This window comes from Belonocnema kinseyi, chromosome 7, assembly GCF_010883055.1.
Source record: "Belonocnema kinseyi isolate 2016_QV_RU_SX_M_011 chromosome 7, B_treatae_v1, whole genome shotgun sequence".
Lineage (NCBI taxonomy): Eukaryota > Metazoa > Arthropoda > Insecta > Hymenoptera > Cynipidae > Belonocnema > Belonocnema kinseyi.
In genome coordinates, this window is record NC_046663.1 from 48011600 (window position 1) to 48033216 (window position 21617).

At 24.7% G+C, this 21617-nt stretch overlaps 1 protein-coding gene across 2 annotated transcripts in view; it reads left to right on the forward strand.

Moving 5' to 3' along the window:
- LOC117175959 (5'-3' exoribonuclease 1) overlaps positions 1–20205 on the forward strand; it is a 67548-nt gene extending 47343 nt beyond the window's left edge. The window contains exons 13-17 of one of the 2 annotated variants that reach the window (XM_033365837.1): positions 3384–3464; positions 6033–6206; positions 6346–6573; positions 10906–11358; positions 19409–20205. In XM_033365837.1, coding sequence (XP_033221728.1) covers positions 3384–3464; positions 6033–6206; positions 6346–6573; positions 10906–11358; positions 19409–19567 — 1095 coding nt within the window. In that variant the 3' untranslated portion in view covers positions 19568–20205. The remainder of the gene's footprint in view (positions 1–3383; positions 3465–6032; positions 6207–6345; positions 6574–10905; positions 11359–19408) is intronic. The other variant, XM_033365838.1, reaches the window with a different exon arrangement.
- The last annotated feature ends 1412 nt before the right edge of the window (positions 20206–21617 follow it).

The window sequence follows — 21617 nt, forward strand, 5'->3', positions numbered from 1 at the left end:
CGAGCTTTTAAACTTTTAACGTTACAATTTTAATTGTTCTGTTTAAAAAATGTTTAATTTGCAAGTGAAATTGTTAAAATTTGACGTATAAATAGCAATTGAACACTTATTGTTTGGAAAAAAAGTTTGAGTAACTTGAGATTACTCAAACTTTGTTTACAAACAATAAGTGTTCAATTGCTATAAAATACATTTTAAAATTAACACGAATTTTTCCTACAACTTTTGAAAAATCGTGCGAATTAAAAAAAAATCCTTCAAATCTTCCAGGTTCTGTTCTGATCATTTTGGAAATCTCTTAAAATCTTGTTAAATTTTCTGTTACAAGAAAAAATAAAAAATCATTTTCAATTTTCCTAGGAATCTCAAGAAAAATTTTTCATTCTTTTTAAGCCTTTCACAAATCTTAAAAAGTTTCTAAATTTTTTGGTTGAAATCTGCAAAAATCTGCATTTTCTCTTAAATTCGGCTTTGGGTATTTGTATCATAATTTCTGTACGAATAGCACAATTTTTTTGGGTCACAATCTTCGTGTAAATGATTTAAAATCATTTCAAGTTCTAATTTGAATTTTGATATTTTTAAAACTTCTAAATATCTCTTAAAATCACTCTAATTTTTTATACAAATAATAAGCGTTCCTATGGTTATTTATAAATTCAAATTTTAAGGATTTTTTTTTAATTTGCATGACTTTCTAAAATTTATAGGAAAAAGTCAATTAATTCACAAATATATTTAAACGTTTGGAAAAAATTTCAACAATGATTTTAAATTTGGAAAAATATAAAACCACTTCTAGATTTCTCAATATTTTTAAATAAAATTTTAAAGTTTTTGAAGGCTTCTTAATCTTTTTAAAGGCTTCTTAAACTTTTTAAAATAATAATAATTTAACTTCTAATTTAAAAAATTGTAAGGTTAAAAAAATTATTTTTAATTTTTTATTTTGTGTAGCTTAAAATTACTTAAAAAAATATAATTTTGAAAATATTTGAAGTTTATTGCTCGATTCTTTAATTTAAAGTATTGAAAATGTTAACGTGGATTTATATTTTTGCAATTTAATCTGAATTTTTGAACTCTATAATTTATAAAAGTTCTAAATTTTGCAGTTTATCTGCATTTCATTAAAGAAAATTCAATTGAAAAGTGTTAGTACCTTCCATTTCATACGTATAAATTTAATTTTTTGTTTATTGTTTATTACTTTAAATGGAAAAATGTTTAGAATAGAGTTAGATTTTTTAAATTTAATTGACCTTGAAAAATGTTTGCGAACCGGGAAAAAACTGTGAAATGATCGGGAATTTTTTTCTTCGATTAAAACGGCCACCCTGCTGGAAGAACCTGGAAATATCAGATTTTTTTTTAAGTCAGGGATTTTTCTGGAGAGAGTGCTCAATTTTTTTTTAATCGGCATATTAAGTTGAATAACAATGATTCTTCATTTGTAGAATTAGCTTTATATTACTTAATGGACTATTTTTTTGAAAATTCGTTTTTTGTTTTGTTTGAAATCAATTTTTTAACTGAAAATTCCATTCCCTGGTTGAAATTTCGCGTATTTTGTTGAAAGTTCGTTGTTTTTCTTTGAAATCCATAGTTTTTTGTAAAAATTTTTTATCTTTTTTTGGTTAAAATATCAACTACTACATTTTTCGTTCCGAATTAATTTGGTTTGAATAAAGATTAATTTACTTGGTTGAGAGTCACTCTTTTCTTAAAAATTAATTTTTTGGTGGTGTTAAAGATTGATAATTTTAATTAAAAATTCATCTCCTTGGCTGATAAATGAGCTATTTTGTTGAAAATTAATTTTTTCTTCGGCTGAAATATAATTTTTTTTAACTGGAAATTTTAATATTCCAGTTACAAATATAAGTATTTTGTTGAAATTTTTTTTTCAAATTAATTTTTTTTACTGCAAATGTAACTATTCAATATTTAGTTTTAAAATGATCTTTTTTAGTGGAAAACTGATTTTATTTGAAGACTTATCATTTTAGTTGAAAATTAATCTCTTTAGTTTAAAATTCCACAATTCCAGTTGCAGATTCATAATTATAGTTGAAAACTCATCACTTTGTTTGAAAATTTAACTTTTTTAAATTAATTTAATTTTTCTTGCAAATGAATTATTTTGTCGCCGTAAAATACAACTATTATAATTGATAATTACATAATTTTTGTTAAAAATTCATCTTTTTAGTTTAACATAAATTTTTTACTGAAAATTGAACTATTCAATTGTTGGGAGAGAATTTATTTTTTCTATTTAATTTAAAATTCATATATTTTCTTGACTTCTTTGGTAAAAATTAATCTTTTTGGTTAAAAAATCAACTACTCCAGTTAAAGATTGATCGTTTCAGTTGAAAATTGATCCTTTTTATTTAAAATTTTACGATTTTCCTGAAAATTTTTCTTTTTGTAGTTGAAAATTCAAATAATTCGTTGAAAATTCATGTAATTTGTTGAAAAATCGTCTTTGTGACCGAAAATTAATCTTTTTGGTTGAAAATTCAAGTATTCCAGATAAATATTCATAATTTTTAGTTGGAAATTCACCTTTTTTTTAAATGGAACTGCTTGGTTGAAAGTTAAATTAAATTTGTTTTAAAAGTAAATCTGGAATATTAATTGAATTCCTAGAAATTGTATCGCAAAACTGTATACATATTCCTCATCAATTGTTTAAAAATATATGAAATTGCGAATTGTGTAAAGCTTCACAAAAATAAAAAAACGTTTACTCAAGGTTCTTCGGAAAAATAAAAAGGACTTTTTATATCGAAAAATTAATTTTAAGAGAATATTTAAAAAGATTTCCCAAATTGTCAAAAATGAATGAGAAAGATTTTAAGGAAATATTTTTCATTTTTCAGGATTAAAAAAAAACTTTAGGAAAAATCGGAATAATTTTAAAAGATGTTTAGAAGTTCTAAAAAAAATTCAAAAATAATTTGAAATTTTTATAAATGTAAAACAACACGTAATTTTTTCAAGATCTTGAAATAAAATTTGGTATTTTTTTTTAAGGATTTTAAAACGTTTTAAAATGAAATTAATTTCACTTTACAATTTAAGAATGGTTCACTATACAAAAAATGTAATCGTTCGATTTTTATTAGTTTCAGTTAAAAATTGCTTAGAATGATTTGCTTTTTATAACTGATGTTTTTACGACTTTAAATGGAAAAATTTTTAGCTTTAGAGTTCGAATTTTTTAATTTCATTGACCGTGAAAAATGTTTCCGAACCAGGAAATGACCGAAAGTTTTTTATTTGAATAAAACAGCCATCCTTACCATTTATGGCTCATAAAATTCGATCGAAAAATCAAGGAATCACCTTTCAGTGAATGGTTTTTAATTTTTCAGAAGTCGAGCAACTCGCCGAAACCATCTGCCCTTCCAGCAGGCGACAAACCCAAGCAGAGGATTGATGTAAAAGCACCATCGGTATGTTTATTTCTCTTTATATGTCTGAATTTCAATGTAAACTGTAACGATAATACTAACTGGTTGCATTAATTCACTCATATAATATGCAGCAACTGGAAACACAAAATTGGGTAATTAATGAAAAGTAGATAGTTGTAGAATCGTTTTGAAATCTAATAAAATTTCAGTACGTTTTTAAGCATGTCTGTTACTCAAGATAATATTATAGTGATTGATTATTATTTTAGGCTCATTTGCTTCAAGAATGAAGAATGGAAGCTTATAAACTTTAACTCTTATTTGCTTAAATTTAGGGTGATCACTGGACCGTAAATGACCATGAATTTCTACGTAGACCGAGAATTTAATTTAATTTTCAATTAACAAAAAACCTTAAAGTTGATCAAATATCCATTCTTTTCTGTTTTTAAGAAACTCGACCTTTCTCCCTTTTGTCTCTTTTTTTCGCTTTAATGCAAACTGATTTAATAGAACACAGTAAAAAAATCCAACTATTTTTGTTCGAGATTTAATTCTGTTTGGTTAAAAATTCAACTGTTTTGTTTCAAATTCATTTATTTTGTTAAAAAATCATTCTTTTTGGTCGAAAGTTGAATTTTGTACTATTTTTCATTTAAAACTCATTTTTCTTGGTTGAAAATGAACTTTGGTTAAAAATTAATCTTTATTTATTAAATATATATTTTTATATATTTATATTTTTTTATACTGTTCAAATTCAACTATTTTGTTGAAAGATCGTCTCTTTTTATTCAAAATTCAACTATTTGATTGTAGGTGCATCTGTTTGGTTGAAATTTTTTTTTTCTCGGAGGTTTTACTATTTAGTTGAAAATTTACCTTTTTATGTTTACTATTCAACTGTTTTTTGAAGAATTTGCCTTCTTAGTTCAAAAATCCAACTATTTGGTTCAAAATTCAATTGTTTTAATAAAAATTCAATTATTTTCTAACCCATATAGCTTATTAACTTGAAAACTGAACTTTTTTGTTAAAAATTCATCTTTGGGTTAAAAATTCATCTTTTTCATTAAAAACTTATCTTTTTTAGTTGAAAATTAACTGTTTTGTTTTAATTCAATTGACCTTTTAGTTGATAAACCATCTTTCTTGGTTGAAAATTATATTTTTTATTGAAAATTTATCTTCTCAGGTTGAAACAAAATTATTTTATTAAAAAATCAATTATTTTCCAACCCATTCAACTTTTTGACATGAAAACTCAACTTTTTGTAAAAAATTCATCTGTGGGTTGAACATTCATATTTTTAAAATGAAAACTCATCTCTCTTTGTTGAAAATTATTTTTTTTGTTGAAAGTTTTAACTGTCTTGTAAAAAATAGTCTTTTGGACTCGAAAATTCAACTATTAAGATAAATAATCTGCTACTTGATTGTAAATTCAACGGGTTGACAATTAATTTTTATTCGAACATTTAACTATTTAGTTGAAAATTCATCTTTCTTGGTTAAAATTATATTTTTTGATGAAAATTTATCTTTTCAGGTTAATTATTTAACTGTCTTCTACAAATTTTTTTTGTCATGTAAATTCAAATACCTTGTTAGAAATTAAATTATTTTATTAAAAAGTCATTTATATTTTAAACCTTTCAACTTTTTCACTTTAAAACTTCACTGTATTGTTGAAAATGCAATATATTTGGACCTAAAGCATTAGGAATTTAAAGCATTTCATATTATCACTTCTTTGTTTGAACATAAAATTTGAGCGTAAAATGTTTAATTAAAGATTCATCAGTTTAATTAAAATTTCATCAATTCGTTTGAAAATGTAACTATTCATTGCAAAATTAATTTTTTTAGTTAAAAATTGTTTTTCTTAATAAATTCACCTCTTAAGTTAAACATTATTTTTTCTGAAAATTGCACTATCCAATTTTTGTTTGACAATTTTTGTTTAATTTATATTTTTTAGCGAAATTAATCTTCTTAGTTGAAAATAAAATTATTCCGGTTAATGATTCATCATTTTAGTTCAAAGGTTTGAAAATTTATATTTTTTAGTTAAAAATTCAACTACTTGACTAAGAATTCATGTGTTTTGTTGAAAAGTCGTCTTTTTGGTATAAAATCAATCTTTTTGGTTAAAAATTTAACTATTAAGTTAAAAATTCATCTATCTGGTTGAAAATACAATATTTTTAACTTGAAAAGTTAGGAATTTGAAGCGATTTAAATTGAATTCAACATAGTACCCACATTAACTTGAACTTTAAATATAATATAAAAAAATTATATCTGGAAGATATGAGATACCTAGAAAAAAACTGGAATTGACAGGGAATGTTTTTCCAGGATAAACCGGGCATTTTTTCCGGCGATAAAATGGTCACCCTGACGTTGTACACTCTTGTTTTGCCTATTTCTTCAACTCCTGTCCGCTAAAAGTTACAATATGAATGACTAAATTAAGCTTTCGGAAATGGTGCCTAAATTTTTGGTTTGCTTAAAGTTTTTTGTTTGTGAATAATTCATAGAACACTTATAAGTATTTAGGTTTACGATGTACAATAACAGTTAATAATAATACTAAAATCGTAGCCTCAAGATCCCAGTGCATTTTTGAAGGCAATGCTGAAAATTTCGGACGAAAACCCGAAAACTGACACGCCGCCGCCTTCTTTATCTGCCGAGGCGTCAACAAATAAACCTTTTGCGTTTCCGCAAGCACCCAAAACATCCGATGCTCCGCCGTTGGTACAGCGGCTTTTTGATGTACGTGACATTTTTTGAAATAATTGAATACTATTCTTTTTATCAATTTTGATGAAAGAAAAGATATTTTCATCGTGAACTGTATCTTCTGATGCATAGTTAGGTATTTTAATGCTGTTTTTTTTATTATTTTTTTTAGCATGCACGAGAAGCAGAGAAAAAAAGGGAAGGATTGTGGTATAGTTCACGCTTGATGTCTTATTTCCAAGTAAATTGTAACGGAATACCTCGATATAATTATATACCTCATAAACAGAACAATCTAGTCTGTGCCCAAATTATTCTGCCGGATATGAGGGCATTCTGTGGTGACTTCCAGGCAACAGTTCCTGAAGCGACTGAAAGTGCTGCCAAGAAAGTTTACGAGGTACGAATGAATAATTAATTAATTAAATCGATTTTTTCATAGTGTTTTTAGTAGATATTTGAAGCGTGTGAGTCTTAATACAGATTTTTAGTTTGTGTGCTTGTGTTAACCGTGAGTGATGTACGATGATTTTTTGGAGCTCTCCGTCTGAGGCGATTGTTAGAAGCGAACTAGGTTAAGCTTGCAGAATTCATATTCTCTTAGCTATTTGCCTCTTTTCCCTTTTTTAAAAGAATTTCTCTTTTTTATCCCGTTTTCAAGAAGCTTCCTTTTTTATCTTTTTTTGTTTCAATGGGAACTGAATTAATAATATTAATAATAAAACCCAATAACAAAATTCAACTATTTTTCGTTAAAAGTTAATTCTTTTAGGTTGAGAAGTCTATTATTGGGGTTTTGTGGAGAATTTATCTCTTTTGGTTAGAAATTTAATTATTTTTTTGAAAATTTAACTATTGGATCAGAAAGTGATCTTTTTGATTGAAAATTCAAATTTTTTGTTAAATATTCGTCTTTTTGGTAGAATAGTTATCTTTTGTGATTCAAAGTTAATTCTTTTAAATATAAAACTTTACTGTTAAATTTTTGGTTTAGAACTTATTTCTTTTGGTTGCAAATGTAACTGTTTTGTTAAAATGTCATTTTTAGGGTAAAAATTAAACTACTTGGCTAAAAGGTAAACTAATTTGTAAAAATAAAATGATTTTTTGGTTGATGTTTCATATCTGGTTTGTAATTTTACTATTTTATTAAGAACTGCGCTTTTTTAATGGACAATTCATATTTTTGGGTTGAAAAATCAACTGTTTAGAAGAAAATCGTCTTTTTGGCTTGAAAACTCAATAATTTGGTTAGGTTGTTTTTCTTCTTTGATTAAAAAATCTTTCTTAGTTGGAAATTTCTCTTTTCGGTTTAAAAATTAATTAATTTGTTAAAAATATTTGGTGGAAAATTGGTCTGTTTTGTTTGAGGATTTAACTATTTTGTTGAAATCTAGATTTAGTTAAGTGGAAAATTATTTGTAATTTTAAAATAATTAAACTGTACCGCTTTTGGCTGCAAATTGATCTTTTATAATTAAAATTGCAAATATTCGGTTAAAATTCTATGTATTTGGTTGAAAATTCGCCTTTTTGGCTTAAAAATTCCATAATCAATTATATCATTTTTTCCTTGACTGAAAATTTTTTCTTTGTTACAAATCTATTTTTGGTTTCAAAATTCATTTCTTCAATTTAAAAATGCAACTGTTTGGTGGATAATTGATCTATTCTGTTTGAGAATTTACTTTTTTTTAAAGTAGATTTGTTGGTTGGAAATTAATTTTTCAATTTGAAATATAATTACTTCATTTTTTATTAAAAATTTATCTTTTTTATTGAAAATTCTTATATGCAATTGAAAATTTAATATATAAAACTTATTAATTACAGTTTCATCTATTTGGTTGAAAATAAACTTTTGCATTTGAAATGAATAATTTCGAGGTAAAAAACCAACTGTTTTGTAGAAATTCTTGTCTTGAAAATTCCATAATTTAATTTTTAAAAATTTTCTTCCTTGACTGAAAAATCTTTCTTAGTTTAAAATTGTCTTTTTTGTTTGAAAATCAATTCATTTTTGTAGGCTAAAAATGCTACTGTTTCATGCTACAATTCATCTTTTTTGTTTGTAGTATAAACTACTACATTTTTCTTTGAGCATAATTTTAAAAATAATTTTTTCATTAGTTAAAAATTAAATTACCTAGTAGAAAGTTGAACTACATTTTAAAAAATCCTCATTTTAAGTTGAGAATTAACTTTTTTGTCAAAAAATAATTTTTTAATTGAAAGTTTAATTGTTTTTATAAGTTCATCTTTTTGGTTTGAAAATTGTATCATTTGATTTACATTTTTTAATTTCTGGGCTAAACAATCTTTCTTAGTTGCAAATTTTTCTTTTTTCATTAAAAAGTGTATTCCATTAAGTTAAAAATGCAACTGTTTTTTAAAAAATGTATCTGTTTCATTTAAGGATTTCATCTTTTTTGGTTGAAAATTCATCTCTTGTAGAAAATTTAACTTTTTTGTTCAAAAATAATATTTTGGGATTGAAAATCTAACTGTTTTGTAGAAATTCGTCTTTATGGTTTGAAAATTCCATAATTTGGTTGAATTTTGTATCTTCCCTGACTGAAAAACCTTTCTTGGTTAAATTTTTTTTTTCACATTTTAACAATTTTTTATTTTAAACTAAAACCGTTCTTGATTGAAGTATCAAATATTACATTTTTCGTTGAGAATTAACCTTTATTGGTTGAAAATTTAACTATCTGGTGGAAAGTTGAACTACTTTGTTCAAAATTCATTTTGAGGTTGAAGATTCATATCTTTGGTTGAAAATTGAATTATTTGGTTGAAAATTAATTTCTAAATTGAAAATTCATATATTTTGTGAAAAACAAGTCTTTCTTGGTTGAAAATCCATGGTTTTGGGTTGAAAATTTAACTATTTTGTCATAAAATTCAACTATTTGGTTGAAAATTAACTTTTTTGTTAAAAATTAATATTTCCGGGTTGGAAATCCAACTGTTTTGTAGAAATAGGTTTTTTTGGCTTGAAAATGTAATATTTTGTTATAAAATTAAACTATTTTGTTAAAAATTAACTTTTTGGTTAGAAATCAATATTTTCGCGTTGAAAATCCAACTATATTGGAGAAATTCGTCTTTTTGGCTAGAAAATTGCATAATTTGGTTGAAATTTTTCTCTTCGTTGATTGAAAAATCCTTCTTAATTGGGAATGGTTAAACAGCGATACGCCACCTGGTGACAAAAATCCAAACTGGAAAGAATAGGTACAATTTTAAACATTCATTTTAATTTGTGCATAAATGTGTTTTAACGGTTCTTTTTGGAGTATAAAGTATTTATTTTATATTAAAAATAAGTCTTTATCGGAAACAAAAGGTTTTTTTAGATAGAATTTACATCTTATATAGTGAAAACCCACATTTTTTTACAGGAATATTTCCAAAAAAAGTTATTGTACTATTTATTGTGATTTTCAATAGATTATGAACTTAAATGACCTTATTTTGAAGCATCAATGAACTAGAAGTAAAATTTTATGAATTTAAATCTGAAATATTTACTATTTAAAAATCTGATCTAAAAGTTAGGTTAATATTCGTATTTCAATTTCAATCGTCTATTATTCGTATTCTTTGCATAATCTGGACAAAATTCGTCGCTACATACATTAATTAAAGTTCATTTAAGCTTACAATGCATTTAAACTTACATGAAATAGTAAAATTATTGTGTTTTTTTACAAACATTTTTCACAAAAATGTGTTTTTCACTGTACAAGGTGAAAATTATATCTAAAACGATTTGTTTTCGATAAAGATTTGTTTTAGTATTCAAGCATTGCTTTACACTTCACAAAAAATTGTAAAAACAGTTATGCAAACATTAAAATACAGCTTAAACATTGTACCTACTTTTTCTAGTTCCAGTTTTCGGCACTAGGTGGCGAAATTGTCGATCACCATTCCCAATTGAACATTCTTTTTTTGTAGAATTCCACTGTTTTTTATGTAAAACTTACAATCGTTTTGGTCGTAGTATGAAATATTGCATTTTTTGAATATTTTGTTAAAAATTCATTTTGTCATTGAAGATTCATCTCTTTATTTCAAAATTGAATAATTTTGTCGAAAATTAATTATTCAGTTGAAAATTTACATTTAAATATTTTGTTACGAAATTCAACTATTTAGTTAAAAATTAACTTTTTTTTTAATTAATATTTTTGGTTTCAAAATCCAACTTGAAATATTCATAATTTGGTTAGCATTGTTTTTCCTTGAGTGAAAAATCTTTCTTAGTTTGATTTTTTGTGTAAAAAAAAATTATCATTTAGTTTCAATCTCAGCTGGTGAGACTACAAATGATAATAAAATATTTTTTACTGCCAAATAACTAGAGAAGAAAAATGAAATCTAAGCTTTTTTAATATATGAATAAATTTCATCTTTTTGATGTGAGCATTCATCTTGGTAGGTTGAAAATTCAACTATTTTGTTATGAATATAACTGTTTCCATAAAAAAAATTTATTGTTAGAAATACAACTAATTTATTGAAAATGCACTGTATTTAAATAAATTCTTCTTGTTTCTTTAAATAATTTATTATTATTCCTATATTTTTGTGAAAAATCACCCTATTTAGCCTCTTAGGAGAATTTTGGGCTCTTAAGTCTGTGCTTATGCCGAAAGGGATTTCGCCTAATGAAATAATAATAATAATAATAATTATTATTATTATTATTATTAATATTCAGGAGCTGCAGTTGGATAAAATGCAAAAGCCAAGAATCAGCATGTTGGCTCAACCGCCACAACAATGGTATAACACTAGGTTCAACAATGTCAATAATGTTCGACCAGCGCCTATTCCACCTCAAAATCCACAGCTTGGAATGAATCCACCCATGTGGAATCAGCCGCCACTGCCAACTCCGAATTTCGTGTCCATGCCTCCGCGTGGAAATATGCCAGGCATGTTTCCTCAAGGTTTTCCCCATCCTCCCCCAGGAGGGGGTGTCTTTGAAAACTGGAGGACGAGCAACAAGCAACAAGATGCAAAAAGAACTACACCTTTCGTGCCCTTGCAGGCCCAAAAACAAAATAGGAATGTCAATAAGCCAGGGCATGAAAAACGTCAGAAGGAATTAGGAAATAAGGAATCATTTGAGAAGAAGGGTCAGCAGAATTTGAAGGAGAATACTCAAAAGGTGATGATTTTGTCCAATTCTATTAAATAGGATAGTCACAGGTCAGAAGAAATCTAGAAATCGGGGAAAAACCTTTTTTCTCAAATCACTTTTTAGTCCATTTTTAAAATGAAAATATTACTTGAATCTTTTTTCTTTCAATAAATTAATCCAGGGGTTAACCACTATTGAATTCAAGGTCTATACCTATTTCTGAATTTTCCTGGATTCTTTTAAAGTATGTTAGGATATTTTAAAAGATTCCAATACATTTTTAACAGATTTCAGTAATTTGAAGGGATTTTAAAAGATTTGAGATATTTTAGGGTTCTTTTAAAGATATCAAGACATTTTCAAGAGCTTTGAAAAGTTTCAATGGATTTTAATAATTTAAAGCTATTCCAAAGGATTTTAGCATATTTTTAAGACTTCCAAGGAATTTTATAGTTATTTTCAAAGATTTCAAAATATTTCTAGGATGTTAAAAAAATTCGAAAACGTTTCAAAATATTTTAAAGGATTCGAAATATCTACGGGTATTTTTTAATTAATTACAATAACTTCAACAGATTTTAAGGAATTCGAAATATTTCGGAGTATTTCAAAAGATTCGAAGACATTATTTTCAAGAGATTTATAACTGCTCAAGGAAATTTGAAGAATTTAAAAAATTTGTATGTGGTTTTGAAGATTTCTCTAGATTTTTGAGAATCTATAGGGCTATTTTATGGGTCCTACACAGATTTAGAATGTTTGAAAAAAATTTTCGGGAAGTTTTATAATTTTATGAGGTTTAACAAAAGGCTGAAAGTATTCGTACGGCCGGCCGTGTGAATAGAAACTTCGTAAAAAAAATTGCATGGGAGTGTAATGAATTTTGGATTTCAGTGATTTTAAGGGATTTTCAACCCTCTCAAGGTATTTTAATAGATTTTTCAGGATTTGAGAAAATATCAGATATTTTGTAATTTTTATAAATATTTCAAAGATTTTAAGATAATTATAAATCTTCCAAGGAATTTCAGGGTGGCTGCTGGACCGGAAAACCGGGAAATGACAGTGTATTTTTGTATTGACCGGGAATTTTACAAATCTGTAGAAGAAAAATCTGTCCACGTTCGATTTCAACAGTTTTTAAATAATTACTTGAATTTTTATGTTTTTCAATTATGCTATTATTTAACTTGCAATGCGTCATTCAAAATTTGTAAAGAATTTCTAAATGCATTAATTTATATGTACTTTAAGTAATAAAAAGTGAACAAAAACGAATTCACGAAACGATTTTAAATAAGTTCGAAATTTAAGAATTTTCAGATTTTAACGTTAAAACTTAAACGGTTTCAATTTGAAAGTCTTAGTCATTAAAGAAATTTGAACATGTGACTGAAAATTTATAAACTATTTTCAACTTAAAAATAACTTCATAATAATATATTCTTAATTAAAGGATTTTATTACATTTAAAATATTGTGTTAGTCTAAAATATTCCATTTAAAATCGTTAAAATTTCGAAGAGCCTTTTAAACTTTTAGCGTTACAATCTTAATTGTTGTATTTGAAAAATGCTTAGTTGGCAAGTGAAATTTTTAAATTTTGCTGTATAATTTTCGAATGAAAATTTGTAGAAAAAATTTGAGTAATTTTAAGAGATATTTACATTTTTTTATATTAGGCTATCATTTCAAGTCTTACGTTAAGTTTCAATCCTTTCAAAGCTTTTACATATCTCTTAAAATAACTCAAATTTCGTCTACAAATAATAAATCTTCAATTGTTATTTATAAATTCAAATTATGAAGAAATGTTCTAAAATTTGTAGGATTTTCTGAAAATTGTATAAAAAAATCAACTAATTTTGACAGATATTTAGAATTTCTGAAAAAATTTCCAAAATAATTTTAAATTTAAAACAAATTTAAAACAACTTCTAAATTTCCCAAAATTTTCAAATAAAATTTTGAAGCTTTCCAATGATGTTTAAACTATTTCAGAAGAAAATAATTTCATTTCTAATTTAAGAAGTGTTCAGTGAAAAATTTTTCAATTATTCAATATTTAATGGTTCTAGCTAAAAATTCCTTAAAATTAAATAATTTTGAAAATTTTAAATTTCATTGATTGATTTTTTAACTTAGAGCATTGGAAATCAGAACGTGGATTTATATTTTTTTATATTGAAAAATGTTAGTACCTTTTATTGTACACGCGTAAATTATTGAATATTTTAATACAACATTTTTAATTAAAAACTTTTAAATTTCAATTTTAATAGTTGAAAATTTAACAGTTTCACTTTGAGTGCATTCATTTGCAACTCAGTTTTTACTATGTCAAGTGGAAAATTTTTTAGCTTTCGTGTTTCATTTTTTTAATTTCATTGAGGAGGAAAAATGTTTGCGAACCGGGAAATGACCGGGAATTTATTTCGTCGATTAAAACGACCAGCCTGAATTTGCCATTAATTTCAGTAATTTAAAGGGATTTCAAAGAACTACAAATTTTTAGAATATTAAAAAAAAATTTGATGCAATTCTAGGATTTTTGAAAAATTTTAAGGGATTTCAAAAGATTTTATAGGATTTGAACTATATTAGGGATTAAAATGATTTTAAGTGATTTTGAAAACTCTCAAGGTCTTTAATAAATTTTCCAAGATTTTAGGAAATATATATCATGTAATTTCACGGGTTTTTAAGATTGTAGGGTATTAAAAAAAATGTCAAGGTATTTCTAGGACCTTTTAAAAAATTCAAGAGTTTTTACTGAAGTTGATATATTATAGCGTATTTTAAAAAATTCCAAAGAATTTTCAATTGCTTTCAATAATTTAATAGGCATGTGGAACGATTTTATAGGATCTTGTTAGGTTTCAGCCTATTCTAAAAAATTTGAAAGGATTTTATAATATTTATGTTAAATTTTAAAGGTTATAAGGGATTTTGAAAGCTCTCAAGATATCTTAATAAATTTTTCCAGGATTTCAGGAAGTATACATGATATAATTTCACGGGATTTTATAATATTTTATTCGATTTGAAAGAATTTATCCGCAAGAATTGAGGGATTTTCTAGATTTTCGTATATTTCAAGGTATTTCCGAATATTTTTAAAAATTTCAAAGATTTTAGAATATTTTAAAAGATTCCAAGGTATTGGGAATGGTGATCTACCATTTGGCCACCTGGTGTCAAAAACTGGAACTAGAAAAAGTACATACAATTTTAAAGATGTAAATTAATTTTGGCATAAAAGTGTTTTTACGATAGTTTTGTGAAGTATAAAACAATGATTACATACTAGAAACAAATCTTTGTCAAAAAAAAAAAAATAGTTTTAGATAGAATTTCCATCTTATACAGGGAAAAAATACATTTTTGTCAAATAGGTTTAAAAAAGAACAATTATTTCACTATTTCGTGTAAGTTTCATTAATGTATCTGGCAACAAATTTTGTCCATATTGTGACAAGAATACGAATAATAGACGATTTACGGTAACATTTTTAATCCGAGAAAAAAATTTCCGGTCATTTCCCGGGGTTTTCCCGGTTCGTAAACATTTTTCATGATCAATGAAATTTAAAAAATCGAACTCTAAAGCTAATCATTTTTCCATTTGAATGAATAAAAATTGAGCTGAAAATGAAAGCACTCAAAGTGAAACACTTGAATGCTCAAGAATTTACACGTATAAAATGGAAGCTACTAACACTTTTAAGCTGAACAATTTTTAACTAAATGCAGTTAAACTACAAAATAAATTTTTTAACTTTTATAAATTTTAGAGTTAAAAGATTCAGATTCAGTTTCTAAAAATATAAATCCACGTTAAATTTTTCAATCCTTAAACATCCTTTAAAATTAATCCAATTTTTTCTATTTTTTTTTTAATTCTGCCAAATTAAACATATTTCCTTAAAATCTTCCACATTCATTTTTGATAATTTTGTCAATCTTTCTAAATATTTTTGAATAATCACTCAAAAGTATCTTTTAAAAATAAAAATAATTTTCAATTTTCATAGGAAATGTTTTTTAATCTTCTGAAGCCATTCAAAATTCTTAAAAAGCTTTTAAACAGACAATTTGTTTAAATTATTTCAAATAATTTCAAATTTTAAATAGAAATTTTTTTTGAAACTTCTATATATCTTTTCAACTTCCTTGGTTTTTTTAAAGAATAATATGTATTCATTTATTTATTCATGTATTTATGCATCGAAGTTAAAAAATTTAACTTAGAAATATAATATTTTTTTAAATAGAACAATTAAAATGTAACGTTCAAAATTTAGTTTTAAATATTTAACTACAATTACTGATTTTGAATAAACAGTCAGATATTTCTAAATATTAAGTCATTCTTATTTCTCTTAATTAACATTTTTTTAATTGAATGGTTTAAAAATTGAATATTTTTGACTAAAATAATATGTGAAATTCAATAAAAGCTTTTAATTATGAATACGATTTTTGAAGTTATTTTAAAATTTTAAATAGTTTATAAAGTTTCAATCGGGCGTTTACATTTCTTTAACTAATAAAACTTTCCAATTAAAATAGCTTACATAATTTTTAACGTTAGGAACTGGAAATTCTAAAATTGTTAACCGATTTCGAATAGTCTTGTAAAATTAATTATTATTCACTTTTTAAATCTGAAAGAACAGCTCAATTTTAAAAATCATTCATTTATATTGACAGTTGATCAACCAAAAGTATTTTCCATCTTAAATCTTCGATTTCAAACGCTTCTAATTTTTATTGGCTTAAGTCTTTAAAATTGCATTTTAAAATTCTTTAAAATAAAATGTATACCTAACAATTAAACTATAAAATTAAAAATTTGTTAAAGTGGAAGATTTTTGTCTATAAATTTGTAAAATTTCCGGTCAAAAAATAAATTCACTGCCATTTCTGTGAAAAAAGTTTTTTTTTATTTGATAAAATGTAAATTCTATCTACACCTCTTTGTTTCCGAAAAATACTTATTTTTAGTCTCCAATAAATACTTTTAACTTCACAACACAAATCGTTAAAACACTTTTATGCACAAATTAAAATGCATCTTTAAAATTATACCTATTCGTTCTAGTTCGGATTTTTGTCATCAGGTGGTGTATCACAGTTTAACCATTCTCAATTGTCAAGAGCTTTAAAAAGAATTAACAGATTTCAAAAAATTTCAAAGTATTTGAAATATTTTAGGGTTTTTTAAAAATTCCAAGAAGTTTTCACGAGCTTTAAAAAATTATAAGGGATTTCAAAAAGATTTTAAAGGATTTTAAATATTTTAAGGTGTTTAAAATATCACAAGGAATTTTTAATTGAAGACACCAATTTTTCATGCAGTTATATATAATTTCCCAGAATTTCGAAAGATTTGGAACGATTTTGCAGTACCTAGAAGGTTTTATGATATTTAAAAAAAAGTTCAAAAGATTTTATCAAATTTCCGCGTATTTCAAAGATTTTAAGAGGTTTTCAAATATGTTGTTGTAATTCATTTGGAATTCGTTCTGAATTCTTAATAATTTATCTATATTTTTTTTGAATTTTTCTCAATTCTATTCAGTTAAATGAATTTTTTAAAATTTTCTATTTCATTCATCGCTTGAATTTTTTCAAACTTACAAAATTTAATTAATTTTTTCATATTATTGAATTGTTTTCAATTCACTGGATTTTTAAAATGAATTTGATCGAATTTTTTTATCACTTAAATTTCTCTTAATTTTCAAACATTTTTCCCATTCATTTGAATTCTTTCAATTTTAAGTTGATTTTTTTTTTGTCTTAGGAATCGAATTCTTTTAGATTTAAAAAGAACATTAGTCTCATTATTGATGCAGATTAAATCAATTTTAGTCACTTTTTGGGTTTGAAATGAATTTTGGTTTTAAACAATAATTGGAAGGAAATATGTTCGGGGAAAAATCAGAGAAAAGTCAAGGAATTTTGAAAATGAAGTTTTGCGGCCACTGGAAATTCTCACTTGGAATAGGGAATTATTTAAAAAAATTATAATTCTGAATTGGGACAGGGTTTTCATTAACAAATTATAATTTCGTCTTAATTTGGATTAGGAAATAAATAAAAGAAATACAACAAAAAAATCATGTAAAAAATGTTATGCCCGTAAAAAATGATAATTTTTTGGCATGGAACGGGAATTTTGGGATAAAATTTTTATTCTGATTTAGATTAAGGAAATTTAAATAAATTCCTGTTGCAAGTTGGAATTCGTCATAATCTGAAACTCCCTTCTTCCAATTTTTGGATCAAATCAATTTCTATCATTTTTAATTACAATAGAAAATGTTATCTTGTATTATATTGTTGGTTCGAAATTTATCTTCGAAAATTTAATTATTTTGTTGAAAATTTAACGAATTTGTTAAAAAGTTATCTTTTTGTTAGAAAATACAACTTTTTTTTTGCACATTGGTCTTCTTGGATAGAACATTCATCCTTTTAAGTAAAAAATTGATCTATTTTAGTAGAAAAATCAATTTTTTGGTCGAAAATTCATCTTTCTTGGTTGTAAATGAACTTTTTGCAGAAAAATCAACTATTTCGTTAAAGAGTCATAATTTTGGGTGGAAGCTTAACTTTTTTCGTGGAAAAATAAGCTATTTGCTTAAAAAGTTATATTTTTTCGTTCGGAAATTCAACTGTCATTTTGTGCATTCGTCTTCTTGAAAAAAAATTTGTCTACTTAGATTGAAAATTCATCTATTTTGGTAGAAAGGTAATTTTTTGTTGTCAAAAATTCATTTTTCTTGATTAAAAAATAACTTTTTTGTGGAAAAATCGACTAATTTATTAAAAAGTTATCTTTTTCGGTCTAAACTTAAATTTTGGTATGGAAAATTTGGATCTTTTGGATTTAAAATGCATCTAATTTGATAAAAAAGTAATTTTTTGGTCGAAAATTCATCTTGTTTAAAATTAACTTTTTGGTTAAAAAATCAATTGTTTTTGGAAAAAATTGTGTTTTTGACATGAGCATTCAACTGTCTGGTTAAAAATTCAAGTATTTTGTTGATAAATCGTCTCTTTTGTTTGAAAGTTTGACTATCTGATTTAAAATGCTAACAGTTGGTTGAAAATTAATTTTTTTTGTGGGAAATTTAACTATTTGGTTGAAAGTTCATAAATCTTTGTTGAAAATTCAAGTTGTACACTCGTCTTTTCGAACATAAAATTCTTCCTTTTGGATTAAACATTCAGCTATTTTGTTGATGATTCGTTTTTTGTTTTAAAATTTAGTTATTTAGTCTTGAATGCAAAGCTTTGTTTGAAAGTTCACCTTTGTTGGTTGAAAATGAACTTTTTTTGTTAAAAATATAACTATTTTGTTAAAAAGTCATCTTTTATTTCATTTCATTTTTTTTAAATCAACTATTTTGTTAAAACAAAATTTTTGTTCGAAAATTCAACTGTTTTGTTTTAAATTCGCATTTTATGGATTAAAAGTTCTTTTTTTTTATAGGAGTAACTTTTTGATTGAAAATTTATCTTTCTTGGTTGAAAATCAATTTTTTATGACAATTCATCTTTAGATTTAAAATTCAACTTTAAGAAAATTTTTTTTTGTTTGAAAATGCAATATATTTCTTCTTGAAAATTGATGCCTACATTGATTTTATTGAAATGAATAAATTTATTTCCCTATTTTCTTCAAAAATACCCTATTTATCCGGTTTTGATCGTTTTGAGAGCACTTTGGTTTGTGAAATCTGAAATAAATATAATTTTAAATTAAAACAGGAAATTTTCGGAAATAAATGTAATTTTTACTTGTAGCAAGGAATTTCCGTAAATAATTAAAATTTGGTCTCATGCATAGGGAATTTTTGCAAAGAATTACTATTCGAAATAAAACAAAGAACTTTTGACTTGGAACGGAAATTTTTTAAAATAATTTTAATTATAATTTAGAAGAAGGAATTTAAAAAAATCGCTTTTGAAATTCAGAATTATAATTCTTTTCAAAAATTCCATCGGAAATCTATGAAATGTTTGAAATTGTCTTATAAAATCTCTTATAAAATTCGATTTTCAGAAACCAAAGGAGGAAAAGGCTGCACTCAACAGAGCAGATGACAAGAAAAATGCCTCGCACAATTCACAAAAATCACAAAAGTCTGGTAATCAAAGAAAGTCACGAATTGCTGCGAATTTTGGTTCGGCGCCTTTACCCAACGGCGAAGAAAGAAAATGAATTCTATTTTTGTTTAATGCAGAAATTGTAAGATTTGACTTACACACATATGACTATAAACAACCGATATTTTATTACTGAAATGAATTTTTCATACCTTTCAGGAAAAAACAACAGTTTGTAAAGATTAATTTTACTAAATGCACTGTGCGCCTACGATGTGTCTTAAAATTTTTTATTTTTCTGCTTTGATTCTATCATTTATTGGTAAAGAATTGACGACATTCTTCGTTTTTTACTCTTTTTTTGTTGGTTTTAATCGTAATTTGAACTCTATTGATGAATCATTGTCTTACTTGATAAACATTTTGCTTTAATATGTTCTGTGAAGTTGTCTGTGATAGCGTTTTGTAAACAAAAATCATGTACACATGTACAGTGCATTTTTATTTTTTGATTAGTTTACTTAAGTTTGATTTAATTGATTGAAGTTGAATGTTTTTCTGACTGAAAAATAGTCCCATTTAAATTATGATTTATAATTCGCAGTTTCTAGACGCACATCATTGTATGCACCCAACTTTGGTGCATCTAAACATGTTATGTAAAATGGAGGGAGTGTTGAAGGAAACACAGTCTGCTTATGTATATTTGCGAAATACAATTTTCTTAAACCTGAATAAACAAGGTATCAGTTACAAGATTTTTTTATTATGCGCTTAATCCATATATTTCAAGTTAAATAAAATTTAAACTACAAACTTGTAAATTTTTATTTACAACTTTTTTTGTTAAAAATATAATTATTTTGTTAAACAGTCATCTTTTATTTCATTTTATTTATTTTTTTTTAATCAACTATTTTGTTAAAACAAAATTTTTGTTCGAAAATTCAACTGTTTTGTTTCAAATTCGCGTTTTTTGGATTAAAAGTTCTTTTTTTTTGGTAGGAGTAATTTTTTGATTGAAAATGTATATTTCTTGGTTGAAAATCATAAGGTAGTATCAAATATCTGTTGAGATTGGAATAATTCATAATTTTGGTTGATAATTTTACTATTTTGTTGAAAATTAATATTTTTGGGTTGAAAATCCACCCTTTTTTGTAGAAAATTCGTCTTTTTGGCTTAAAAATTTAATAATTTGGTTTACATTTTTCTTTCTGGACTGAAAAATTTTCTTTGGTTGAAATTTCAACTACTTGGTTGTAAGTTAAAACTATTTTGTGGAAAATTAATTTTTCAATTGAATATTACTATATTTTGGTGAAAGTTTGTCTTTCTTGTTTGCAAATTCATCTTTTTGGTAGAAAGTTCAACTACTTTGTTAAAAATTAATTTTGCAGCTGATTATACATCTCTTTAAATAAAATTATGGTAAGTATTAAATAATTTTTTTTATTCAAGTTAATAAAATTTTTTAAAAATTTAAAATTAAATAAATCAATTTTAAGATCTCTTTGGTGGAAAATATAACTATTTTTATGAAAATTTATCTTTCTTAATTGAAAATTCATGTATTTTTTTGGAAATTTTTCTTTTAGTTTGTTGAAAATTCAACTTGTGGCTTGAAAATATAAGTTTTATTTTATCTTTCTTAAATGAAAAATCGGGTTTTGCTTGATCATTCAACTTTTTTATTGAAGATTTGTTTTTTTAATTAAAGCATTCGTCTTAGTAGGTGGAAAATTTAACTATTGACATTCTGCTTATGTAAATTTTGGAAATCAAGTTTTCTTAAACCTGAATAAACGAAGTATCAGTTCTAAAATTTTTCTATTATGCGTTTAATCCATATAGTTCAAGTTAAATAAAATTCAAATCACAATATTTATGAAAAATAATATTTACAATATGTCTCAGGCAGTATCAAATATCTGTTCAGATTGGGAAGATTCATATTTTTAATTGTTAATTTTACTATTTTGTTGAAAATTAGTATTTTTAGGTTGAAAGTCCAACTTTTTTGTAGTAAATTCATCTTTTTGGCTTAAAAGTGTAATAATCTCGTTTGAATTTTTCCTTCTTTCTTGACTGACAAATTTTCTTTAGTTGAAATTTCAACTACTTGGTTGTAAGTTAAAACTATTTTGTGGAAAATTAATTTTTGA